General features: G+C 33.2%; 1 protein-coding gene, 1 non-coding gene and 2 pseudogenes across 2 annotated transcripts; 3 read left to right on the top strand and 1 right to left on the bottom strand.

Annotated features, from left to right (window-relative positions):
- Nucleotides 1–227: 227 nt before the first annotated feature.
- LOC128289160 (ATP synthase epsilon chain, chloroplastic) lies at nucleotides 228–846 on the top strand. Its single transcript, XM_053025013.1, has one exon. The coding sequence runs from the start codon at nucleotides 406–408 to the stop codon at nucleotides 805–807; it is 402 nt and encodes a 133-aa protein (XP_052880973.1). The 5' UTR covers nucleotides 228–405; the 3' UTR covers nucleotides 808–846.
- A 4392-nt stretch (nucleotides 847–5238) lies between these two features.
- Nucleotides 5239–5311, bottom strand: TRNAF-GAA (transfer RNA phenylalanine (anticodon GAA)). Its single transcript has one exon. It is a non-coding gene; the product is annotated as a tRNA-Phe (tRNA).
- Nucleotides 5312–9420: 4109 nt separating this feature from the next.
- Nucleotides 9421–11755, top strand: LOC128289162 (photosystem I assembly protein Ycf3-like; annotated as a pseudogene).
- Nucleotides 11756–12056: 301 nt separating this feature from the next.
- Nucleotides 12057–13229, top strand: LOC128289161 (photosystem I P700 chlorophyll a apoprotein A1-like; annotated as a pseudogene).
- The last annotated feature ends 58 nt before the right edge of the window (nucleotides 13230–13287 follow it).

The raw sequence follows: 13287 nt of genomic DNA, 5'->3' as shown, positions 1-13287 counted from the left end.
ATCCAGCGGTAGATCCTTTAGACTCAACGTCCACTATGCTCCAACCTCGAATCGTTGGTGAGGAACATTATGAAACTGCGCAAAGGGTTAAGCAAACCTTACAGCGTTACAAAGAACTTCAGGACATTATAGCTATCCTTGCTGGACGAATTGTCCGAAGAGGATCGCTTAACCGTAGCAAGAGCGCGAAAATTGAGCGTTTCTTATCACAACCCTTTTCGTAGCGGAAGTATTTACCGGTTCCCTGGGGAAATATGTTGGTCTAGCAGAAACAATTAGAGGATTTAAATTGATCCTTTCCGGAGAATTAGACGGTCTTCCTGAACAGGCCTTTTATTTGGTAGGTAACATCGACGAAGCTACTGCGAAGGCTACGAACTTAGAAATGGAGAGCAAATTGAAGAAATGACCTTAAATCTTTGCGTACTTACCCCTAATCGAATTGTTTGGGATTCAGAAGTGAAAGAAATCATTTTATCTACTAATAGCGGACAAATTGGCGTATTACCAAATCACGCGCCTATTGCCACAGCTGTAGATATAGGTATTTTGAGAATACGCCTTAACGACCAATGGTTAACGATGGCTCTGATGGGTGGTTTTGCTAGAATAGGCAACAATGAAATCACTATTTTAGTAAATGATGCGGAGAAGGGTAGTGACATTGATCCACAAGAAGCTCAGCAAGCTCTTGAAATAGCGGAAGCTAACTTGAGGAAAGCTGAAGGCAAGAGGCAAACAATTGAGGCAAATCTAGCTCTCAGACGGGCTAGGACACGAGTCGAGGCTATCAACGCGATTTCGTAACGAGTTGGTTAATCGAAAGAATTTCCGTAGAAACAGAACTTTCGTTTATACATCCCATTTTGATTCTGCTGATTAAATAGAATCAAATACAATCAAAAGTGAAATCAGATTTTGATCTAACGAAAATTTGAAAATTGAAAACGGAAATAGAATAGGATGAAAAGATAGAAAATCAATAAAAGAAGGTGGGTAGAAAACTTATTAGACACCGGGATCGATGGTATCTAATAAGTTCTACCTACTATTGGATTTGAACCAATGACTCCCGCCGTATGAAAGCAATACTCTAACCACTGAGTTAAGTAGGTCATTTATTATCATAAGGAATCATAAAGAGAAAGAAAAGGGACCTATTACATCGATGGATTATAAATCCAATATTACTTTAAGCAATACCAATCAAACCGACCAAAAGGGTATGATTATGATGTTGGATCATGTAATATTCATCTTGACAAGAAATTATCTACATAATATGATAAAATATGTATCACAAACACAAGGGCTATAGCTCAGTTGGTAGAGCACCTCGTTTACACGTGCGCCAATGTTTTTCAGGGAAGTCTATCATGCAATCAAAAGAATTGATCTTTTTGAGAAATCGATGTCTTACTCCATTACTTTGAAGGAACAAAACAAGAGAACAATAGCCTGATAATGGTTCGGTCCGATTCGCCGTTTAGGCAAGATCCGAATCGAACCCATCATTGATTTGAGATATTGATAGGTGAATACCCTGGTCTATTCAATGCTAGGCATACGAGTATAAGGACCTCAAAAATGCTCTTTTCGTCCTATGAATCTTAATGTATGAAGTTTCATGTTTGATTTTTAATCAGGATGGTAGAGACTCCATTTAACTTAGGTTGATCTAGGCCAGAAGCAGACCTACGTCAAGATAACCCTTCCCCTTTGAACACTTTGGAAGTGCTCCTGTATCAGTAATGAATCAGAGCACAATGAATCAGAGCATACGGAACTGTCTTTTTTCTGTTAGAAAAATATATATATGGTAGACTAACTGATATTTCTATCAGTTAATGAAAGAGCCCAATGCAAAAAAAATGCATGTTGGTCTTTGAAATAGGCCGAATCATTTTGATAATAATCAGTTCGATCTGTTTTACTGAGAAGGTCACGGTTCGAGTCCGTATAGTCTTATATTTTCGAATTTTCTATTTTATTAATTTTAAATATTCATTAAATTTATTAAATTAAGAAAATGAAAATAATATTCTTAAACTAAAGCAAACTAAAACAATAAAATAAAGAATATCCAAATACAACTAAAAATAAAAATCTAGTTTTTTTCCTAATTATTGTATTCTTTGTTGATTGGAACTGGTCGCTTCCAGTTGCTTGGTTAAAATCATTCCCATAAGCTCGCTCACAGGGAGATCACTCAGAGTATAACCCTGAAAACAAAAGCGCATTTCAACGGATCCAATCGCTCTTTTTTTTTCTTGGATAAGAATAAAATAAACAAAACCCCATTTTCTTAATTAATCCTCGCGGGTAGATTGATTTTGATTGATTCTATATATAGATATAAAATAAAAATTTCTATTTATTCTAAATCTATAATTTCGAATTTATATTTAGAATAAATAGAATTTCGAATTAAAAGTTTTTATTTCAAAATTCTAATAAATATTAGATATTAGTTAGATATTAGAATTCTTTTATTTAGAAATCCGAAATGAAGTGAAAACGAAAAGTATTACTTGTTTTGGATTTGTATAGTATTATATCATATATAGTATAAATATATATTTATACTAGTATTATACAAATTAGTACTATATCGAAATGAAATCGAAATAAGTGGAATGTAAATAAAATAGGATTAATTCCAATCAATAAATCTTAAAACGCAACATGGAAACACCGCAAACAAACGAAACTGGACGATTCGATCAAACTGAATTGTTGTTTTGACTAAACAAACAGTTGCGGATGACTTGACAATGAATTCCAGGTCGAAGCGACTAATCCGATCTATTTTCACATTCATAGAGTTCGTCTATGTTTCTGCTTTACGAATATGATATTTTCTGGGTTTCTAATAATATCAAGTGCTATTCCTATTTTGGCATTTCTAATTTCTGGAGTTTTAGCCCTGATTAGAAAGGGTCCAGAAAAACTCTAGTTATGAATCGGGTATAGAACCAATGGGCGATGCTTGTCATATTTCTGAATCCGTTATTATATGTTTGCTTCTAGTTTTTGTTGTTTTGATGTTGAAACGGTTTTTCTTTTATCCATGGGCAATGAGTTTCGATGTATTGGGGGTACTGTATTCATAGAAGCTTTCATTTTCGTGCTTATCCTAATTGTTGGTTCAGTTTATGCATGGCGAAAAGGAGCATTGAATGGTCTTAGTTCCTGAATATTCAGATAATAAAAGAAAGAAAAGTCAAAATAATAATAACATTGAGTATGAATTCCATCGAATTTCCCTTTACTTGATCGAACAACCCAAAATTCAGTTATTTCAACTACATTAAATGATCTTTCAAATTGGTAAGACTTCCAGTTTATACGCTTCTTTTTATGGTACCAGTTGTTGCTTTATTGAATTTGCTTCATTAATAGGCTCACGCTTCGACTTTGATCGTTATGGCTGGTACCAAGATCGAGTCTAGACAGGCAGACCTAATTTTAATAGCTGGAACAGTAACAATGAAAATGGCGCCTCTTTAGTGAGATTATATGAACAAATGCCCGAACCTAAATATGTTATTGCTATGCGCGTGTACAATTACAGGAGGGATGTTCAGTACTGATTCTTATAGTACTGTTCGGGGGTCGATAAGCTAATTCCCGTGGATGTCTATTTGCCGGCTGTCCCCTAAACCTGAGGCAGTTATAGATGCTATAACAAAACTTCGTAAGAAAATATCTCGCGAAATCTATGAAGATCGAATTAGATCTCAACAGGGGATCGGTGTTTTACTACCAATCACAAGTTTTGTCTTGTATGTAACTCTGTACTGAAATTATAATCATGATTGCTCTATCAACCACCATCTACTTCAGATTCCTCCTGAAACATTTTTCAACTACAAGGGTTCACTATCTTCCCACGAATTAGTAAATTAGGTAGATTTTTTTTTACAGAAACAGACAACGAATTAATCTTCATAAATTCGATTTCATCATAAATGCGAAATACTTATCTTATAAAAATGACAAATAAAAAAGAAAAGTGCGGGAGATAAAAAGATGCAGGGTCGTTTGTCTGTTTGGCTAGTCAAACACGGGCCAGTTCATAGATCTTTGGGCTTCGATTACCATGGAATAGAGACTTCATAAATAAAGCTCTGAGGATTGGCATTCCATTGCTGTTATTTTATATGTATATGGTTACAATTATCTACGTTCCCAATGTGTCTATGATGTAGCACCAGGCGGACTGTTAGCCAGTGTGTATCATCTTACGAGAATAGAGTATGGTGTAGATCAACCGAAGAGGTATGTATAAAAGTATTTGTTCCAAGGAGTAACCCTAGAATTCCGTCTGTTTTTCTGGGTTTGAAAAGTTCGGATTTTCAAGAACGAGAATCTTATGACATGTTGGGAATCTCTTATGAAAATCATCCATGACTGAAACGCATCTTAATGCCCGAAAGTTGGATAGGGTGGCCTTTACGTAAGGATTACATTGCCCCCAATTTTTATGAAATACAAGACGCTCATTGAATGATAAGAAACTAATTACAACTTCGAATATTCAAGGAATATTTGTACATTCTCTTCTAGCTCAAACAGAGGAATTGAGGTTTCATTCGTATTCTTATGGATAGGCTAATAAATAAAAAGAAATAAAAGACAATACATCATTGAGATTCTCGATTTTGAAGAGACTTTTATTTATATTTATTTTATTTCGGACGAGACAGAGAGGATGAGGATGAACAACAAGGGTTCTAGTACTGTGAACTTTGTATCGCGCATATCACTTAGATGAACTCTAGAGAGTCGCATAGAAGGAATGAAGAAATGGAATATGAAAGAGAATACAGAAATAAAAAATGAAAGGGGATCGGCTTTATTTGTACTGTAGCTGAGATGAGTCTTTATTTCTATCCTTGAACCCTCTAGAGACCTGACTTTTGTTGGGCCTTCAACCAACTATTTTTATTTTAATCTTTTAATTAAATATGTATGAAGCATTACCATTCTTTTTGAATGTGAGAAGCCGCAGTGTGAACAAATAAAAAGAAGAGGAAAGATAAGCAAATTTTGTCTTTTTACTACATTATAATAGACACATTAGAATAGACTCTTTGCTCATTTTAAAAAAGAGAAAAAATATGAAATAAAATAAATAAAGAGAGGGTTTACTCTCAGATACCTAGCTAGATAAGTATGTATTATGTCGATTCATATCAATTAATTTGGTAGAGTAGATACTACAAATTAATCATATGCCAGGAACCAGATTTGAACTGGTGACACGAGGATTTTCAGTCCTCTGCTCTACCAACTGAGCTATCCTGACCATTACCGACGCATTATCCTCATAATACTAGATGACTTGGGTCTATGTCAATTAAAATGAAAACAAAAAACGAAAAGTATTAAATTAAAAGTCTCGAACAGGAATTTCTTGGATCTTCAAAAGGAAGACTTTGTAAATTTCCATATGAGTAATCATATGTATTATGAATCATTCAAATAGGTATTCCTTGCTCAAGAGATTTCTACGTATATCATATATATATCACATCACACTATATCACAAGACTTGTGATAAGAGAACAAAATTCTGCTATGCTAGGATACGCTTGTAAAACGGCAAAGAATAGGATGAATGAGAAACATGAGGAACTTTGAACCACTAACAAAAAGGGTAGGATAAAATAAATAGACAGCAAACGGGCTTTTGGGGTTGGGGATAGAGGACTTGAACCTCACGATTTTTAAAGTCGACGGATTTTCCTCTTACTATAAATTTCATTGTTGTCGGTATTGATATTGACATGTAGAACGGGACTCTATCTTTATTCTCGTCCGATTAATCAGTTTTTCAAAAGATTTATCAGACTATGGAGTGAATGATTTGATTAATGACTATTCTATTCGATTCTTTTCTTCAACTTGGAATCGATTCACAACAATTCTTTTTATTTTCATATTTCATATAAATATAAATTGATATTGTATATAGAAATAAAAAAAAAATACGGGTTCGGTTCGTCTTTTGAGATAGTTTTTCATTAGTATAATAAAAAATAGGTATATCTTGCATCCTTTCTAGAGTTTCGATATTCGATATAAGGATTCTTTACCAACAGTCAACCCCATTTGTTAGAATAGCTTCCATTGAGTCTCTGCACCTATCCTTTCCTTTTTTCTTATTCGCTTGCTGAACCTTTGTTCATGTTTATTTTCGTAAAATAATAAATAATAGGATTTGGCCTAGATTGCCTTATTTTCATTCCAGGGTTTCTCTGAATTTGAAAGTTATCACTTAGTAGGTTTCACCAAGGCTCAATCCAATTAAGTCTGTAGCGCTACCAATTCTGCCATATCCCTTTTGTGTCTTGAGATTAGAATCTCATTAGGATGCCCTCTCCCTTTCTCTCCTTTCCCTTCTTTCATTTGTTTATTTTCTTTCGTTTATTTATTTGCTTTCTTTTATGCGAAACCGTTGAATTTAGTAGATATAGATACAGATTCTTATATCGAAGGGTCTTTACCATTTTCTTGTTTGTTTATCCGTTTTCGTCTATCGGAGACCCATATTAATTTTTATTTGGTCAAAAATATTTTATCATTTCTATTCGCAATTCAATATAGATGGGTATTTCTACAACATATATGTCCTCTTACCTCAGTTTTCTCAGGCAATTTGGTGGAATACTCGAAGGGTCGATTCTTTTTCGTCTTAGCTTCTGTCTTTATGAATGAAAACAAAAGAAAGGAGTCTCATTATGATCTGGATTTCATTTCTATGGGTTGCATCTTTTTCTTTAATTTCATTTTTATTCATTATTAGACTATCCTATATAACCATAATAACTAAAAAATAAAATGAAAATTGAATTTATTCATTATTAAAATGAAATGAAATTAATTTTTTTTATAGTATAATAGCTAGAACTAATTATTTCATTTAATAACTAGAACTAATTATTCCATTCATTTCTATTTCGAATTCAAGATAATTCAAATTTTGAGTCTAAAAAGAGTTTCATTCTAATTATCTAGACTTATAACGTTTCATTTATATAATCATAAAATATATAACTGCATAAAAAGATTTTGACTCTAATTATCTCTATTAGAACTCTAAATCAATAGAAATAAATTTAATCTAGATTAAATCTATTAAATCGATCGATTAAATGAATTTATATAAAATTTTCATTTCTATAATTTAGATGTAAAATATACTAAAATATAAAATAAACTAGAAAATAAAATGGAGTCAGTAATATTAGTAATATTACTATATTAATATAAAAGAAATATAACTAAGATATAAAAAAGATATTAAATATATTAAATATATAAAATATATAGATAAATAATAAATATATATATAAAATTTTAATTTAAATCGAATTATTAGATTCTATCAACATTAGCTTGAATATTAGATTGAATCTACCATTATTATATTAAATATGTTATATTTATATTAAGTTTATATTAAGTATGGCATTAAAATTAGAAAAATTCTAGTTTTTCTAAATTGAGTCTCTAATTCATATTAATAATTCATATTAATTATGAATAACTAATAGATAGTTAATAGATAAGATCTAATAGTTTGCTGAATCCCTATGGATACCAAATTTCTATTATTTGAGCCCGCTTAGCTTAGAGGTTAGAGCATCGCATTTGAATGCGATGGTCATGGTCGATTCGATAGCTGGCTTTATTTATTTGTTTCTTTTTTGCCTTTTACATAATTTAGAATGTTTTTTGAAATCAAAGAACAAACAGTGAAAAGCTTTTCCCTTTTCTTTCCAATTCTTTCCAAAGGTCAACAATCTGTTTATTATCTCGTCGAAACTTCCAATTAGGGATCAATTTGAGGAGTTAGATCTTTTGCAGAATAAATCAAGAAAAGGAAACTCTTTTGGTTTAATTTATTTATCTATTTAATATTATATTCAATTTATTTATATATTATATCTATTTTATATATATATTCTAAATATTTATCTAAATATTTTATATATTTTTTTATATATTAATATTATTTTATATATTATATATATATTTATTTCTATTTTTGTATACATTATATACAATAAAAAAAACAAAAAGTAAAGTATGGATATTGATCCAATTCATCTCATTAATATTTGTAGTACAATCCTTCAGTCGATTTCGCTTCATTTAGTTCAGTTTTAATTCGGTTTATGAAATTTCATAAAATTCAAATTAATAAGGAGTCCTTATGTCACGTTACTGAGGCCTCTGTTTCAAAAAAATACGTCTGGGGCTTTACCGACTAACTAGTAAAAGGCCCAGAGCCGGAAGCGATCTAGAAACCAATCGCGCCCGGTAAAAATCTCAATACCGTATTCGTTTAGAAGAAAACAAAATTGCGTTTTCATGGCCTTACAGAACGACAATTACTTAAATACGTTCTGTATTGCTGAGAAAGCCAAAGGGTCAACAGGTCAGGTTTTACTACAATTACTTGAAATGCGGTTGATAACATCCTTTTCGATTGGGTATGGCTCACTATTCCTCGCTTCCGCCAATTAGTTAACCATAGACATATTTTAGTTAATGGGTGTACAGATATACCGTTATCGCTGCAAACCCTGAGATATTATTTCAGCGAGGATGAAAAATCTAGAACTCTGATTCAAAATTATCTTGATCATCCACCAATGAGGAATTACCAAAACATTTGACCTTTCACACATTACAATATAAAGGATTAGTCAATCAAATAATAGATAGGAAATGGGTTGGTTTGAAAATAAATGAATTGCTTGTCGTAGAATATTATTCTCGTCAGACTTAAACCTAACTAAAATAATAAAACAAGGGTTCTGCCTCTTTTCACCTGAGTTAAGGTTAAGTAAGGAAGACAGGGAATGGGTTTGATTCGGAGATTTTCTCCCATTCATGTATGATAGATACGTAAGGAGATTTCATCCCTGTATGCTATTTTACGTATTCCATATTAAAAAGGAATTGGAATAGAGAATCAAAGAAGGGTTAATTTTAGTATATGTTCTATTTGATACATTGTAATCAGTTACATTGGCGAATTAGGTGAAGGTGGGAAAGAGAGGATCGAACCCTCGGTAAAACAAGAGTCTACATAGCAGTTCCAATGTTGCCGCCTGAACCACTCGCACATCTCCTACATAATTATTATGGCCGATACCCTGAGCGAATAGCGAGTTATTTATATTAGATTGTTCGATAGGTACGAACAATATCAATTCTAACTAGGAAACTTGTAAAAAATAGAAAATTTCATCACTTTTTTTATCACTTTTCTTTAGCCTGGCTCGAAGAATTTTAAAAATGGAATGGCCTATTTTATGTTATTTCGTACTGTACACTTTTGTTTGTGAGATCATTTTATTTTCTCACGAGGGTAATGAAAGAGTTATAGAATGATTGCTACCTATGCCTAGATCGCAGATAAATGGAAATTTTATTGATAAGACCTTTTCAATTGTAGCCAATATCTTATTACGAATAATTCCGACAACTTCAGGAGAAAAGAGGTATTTACTTATTACAGAGATGGTGGATTTGATTATTATTATATATATATTTTACTTTATTCTCTTTATTCTTTATTTATTATTTACTTTTTATTTACTTTACCACTCTCAGTTTTAGGAAAATGACACATTATTCAGAATAGAAAAAAGGCTATTGAAAAAAAAAATCTACGCTTGTTGAAGGTGAAGTTTATAAATTAAGCAATTCCTTCTGTAGTGTATCATCGATTAATGTAACCTCAGATGCAATTGTTGATTTGAGCATTGAGCGAAAGGTTACACCTATGGGTCTGTTACACTAGTACCAATAGGCGGCATAGAGGAAAAAGCACTATGCCTAGGAATTAACAACACTAAAACTTTGTTATTAATGATTCCTTTTCTTTATCGGGATCAGAACTAAGAAAACTAGTTGGGAACGAACATCCATCTTGTTCGTACTTTGGATACCCATATAACCATCGAAGATTGTTGAAGTGACTAATTCCTGGAAATTAAGGAGTGTTGAGAACAAAGAAATTGTTGGAGTTTACTTTTTTTTATCTAATACAAACACGCTTGATGGTAAGAAAAGATCTTTGCAAGAGGGTTGGCTAGAGATTTCTTGTAAAAACATTAGCCCGCTCAGTTCATAATGACAATATTTCGACCTTTTTAATTCCATGGATTATTCTCATTATGCACATAAAGGAGGAGCCGTATGAGGTGAAAATCTCGTACGGTTTTGGAACGGAGAATTTTTGAATCGAATGACGACCGTAACGGATGTCGGCTCAATCCGAAGGAAATTATGCGGAGGCCTTACAGAATTATTATGAAGCTATGCGACTAGAAATTGATCCCTATGATCGAAGTTATATACTATATAACATAGGCCTTATCCAACAAGTAATGGAGAGCATACAAAAGCTTTAGAATATTATTTTCGAGCACTAGAACGAAACCCGTTCTTACCACAAGCTTTAATAATGGCTGTGATCTGTCATTACGTGCGACTATCTCCACTATAGAAATAAAAAGGAAAGAAAGAGCAAATACGCTAGTAAATAAATACGCTAGTAAATAAACACGCTAGTAAATAAAATACTAGAAAAAAATAGGCTTTTACATATTGCATCGTCCAAAACGATTTTTATCAGCTGTAACAAAAAAGAAACTTCATAGAAGTCGAAATATGAAGAAATATATATGCCTAGATACTTTATTCTATGGATAAAGATCTAATTGATAGAGGAAGCACCAAAGATCAATTAGCGAGGTTTTGAGCCGATACAATAAATAAGAACTGCTTATTTATGTCATGATATGAGATAAAAATTAGGAATCGACTTATGTAATAGAGCCGATCCCCTAAGTTATTGAGCAGCGGTGTAGCATCAGATCCCAAAGACAGTAAGTCTTTTTTATGAGGAAGAAGTCTTTTTCAAGGATTCTATATAAATTTCTATATGATATGAAACCGAGATAGTTACCTTTCAGAAAAATCTAACGGACGACAGCCCCGAAATGCCTATGCTTTATTTTTCTGAAGGTGGGAGAAAAGATAAAACTTATTATTAATTTAATCCAAATTAGAGTTTGAAACTCATGTAATTAACCCCTTTGGTTAACCTGAGACAAATCAATAGATCTATGAGAAATCTCATTCAATTGATATATGTAGGTAAAAAATGGGATACCAAAAGAATTGACTGCCGAGCCGTATGAGGTAGGAAACCTCAAGTACGGTTCTAAGGGAAGGAATTGAACCGCCTATTTCGACCGGGGAGAACAGGCCATCTGACAGGGGATTCTGAAATAGCGGAGGCTTGGTTCGATCAAGCCGCTGAGTATTGGAAACAGGCTATAGCGCTTACTCCTGGTAATTATATTGAAGCGCAGAATTGGTTAAAGATCACGCGGCGTTTCGAATAAGAACAAGAGCTCTCTGTTTATTTATTATTATTTTAGTTTTAGGATTCGAAATTCGAATTAGAAATTAGAGAATTCTATTTAATTCTATTTCTATTTAATTTCTATTAAATCCATTTATTTAATATTTAATTTAATTAAATAAATTACGGTACTATTTAAATTATTAAATTCGATTTTCTAGTCAATTTGACTATTTAAATTAAATAGTAAAAAATATTAATTTAATTGGAATTGTTAATTGTGTAATGGTTTGGTTTTGTTGGACCCATGGGTCAAATAAAACGGAGCATTTCTCTCTTTGGGAAAAACCAATCAAAGAATTTCATTATATCCTTTCTCAAATCGTTCTATTTCGTTTGATATTTCGTAAGGATAAGTAATACACGGATATAGCAAAATAAAATATATATATATATATATATATTTTCTGCTTCTATTTCTATTAAAACTAAAACTAATAAAACCCTCAAATGACTAACTATCGATACTGGAGTATCCGTAGTAATGAATGCACGTGATTTGGGATAGAGTAATATTGTTTGTTCTATCTATGTAAGACAAAAAACTCCACCTCGGAACTTCTAATTGAGATATGAATACACTACACCGGTTGCACAAAAAATGGGTTTTGCACCAATGTAAGTAAAGTCCGAAAAGGTTTTATAAGATTAAAAGGTCCGTTGAGCGCCTCATGGATATGTCATAATAGATCCGAACACTTGCCCCGGATCGACTTCCAGATCATAATTGCTCTAGTGAATAACTAAAGAAAAATAGATAGATAAAAATAGATAGATAGATGAGAGATAGAAGAGAAAGAAACCAATTATAAGCGTCCTCATAGGTTCACTAATTACTGACTGTTGGCGGTCTCTTTGTATGTGTTGTCCGGAAAGAGGAGGACTCAATGATTATTCGTTCGCCGGAACCAGAAGTAAAATTTTGGTAGATAGGGATCCTGTAAAACTTCTTTCGAGGAATGGGCTAGGCCGGGCCATTTCTCAAGAACAATAGCTAAGGGACCCGATACTACCACTTGGATCTGGAACCTCACATGCCGATGCTCACGATTTCGATAGCCATACCAGTGATTTGGAGGAGATCTCTCGCAAAATATTTAGTGCCCATTTCGGCCAACTCTCCATCATCTTTCTTGGCTGAGCGGCATGTATTTCCACGGTGCTCGTTTTTCCAATTATGAAGCATGGCTCAGCGATCCTACTACATTGGACCTAGCGCCCAGGTGGTTTGGCCAATAGGGCCAAGAAATCTTGAATGGCGATGTGGGTGGGGTTTCGAGGAATACAAATAACCTCTGGTTTTTTCAGATTTGGCGAGCATCTGGAATAACTAGTGAATTACAACTCTATTGTACCGCAATCGGTGCATTGGTCTTTGCGGCCTTAATGCTTTTGCCGGTTGGTTCCATTATCAAAGCGGCCCCAAAATTGGCTTGGTTCCAAGATGTAGAATCTATGTTGAATCACCATTTAGCAGGGCTACTGGGACTTGGGTCCTTTCAGGGGCATCAAGTACATGTATCTTTACCGATAAACCAATTTCTAAATGCTGAGTAGACCCTAAAGAGATCCCACTTCCCCATGAATTTATCTTGAATCGTGATCTTTGGCTCAACTTTATCCCAGTTTTGCTGAGGAGCAACCCCATTTTTACCTTGAATTGGTCAAAATATGCGGAATTTCTTACTTTCGCGGAGGATTAGATCCAGTGACTGGGGGTCTATGGTTGACTGATATTGCACACCATCATTTAGCTATTAAATTCTTTTCCTAATAGGGTCACATGTATAAGACAACTGGGGCATTGGGCATAGCCTAAAAGATATTTTTAG

Source organism: Gossypium arboreum, unplaced genomic scaffold (assembly GCF_025698485.1).
Source record: "Gossypium arboreum isolate Shixiya-1 unplaced genomic scaffold, ASM2569848v2 Contig00558, whole genome shotgun sequence".
Lineage (NCBI taxonomy): Eukaryota > Viridiplantae > Streptophyta > Magnoliopsida > Malvales > Malvaceae > Gossypium > Gossypium arboreum.
The sequence above is the reverse complement of the archived record's forward strand: the minus strand, read 5'-3'. Positions and strand labels throughout refer to the sequence as shown.

Coding starts and splice junctions, on each gene's coding strand:
- LOC128289160 (XM_053025013.1), top strand. CDS start 406: ATGACCTTAAATCTTTGCGTACTTACCCCTAATCGAATTGTTTGGGAT.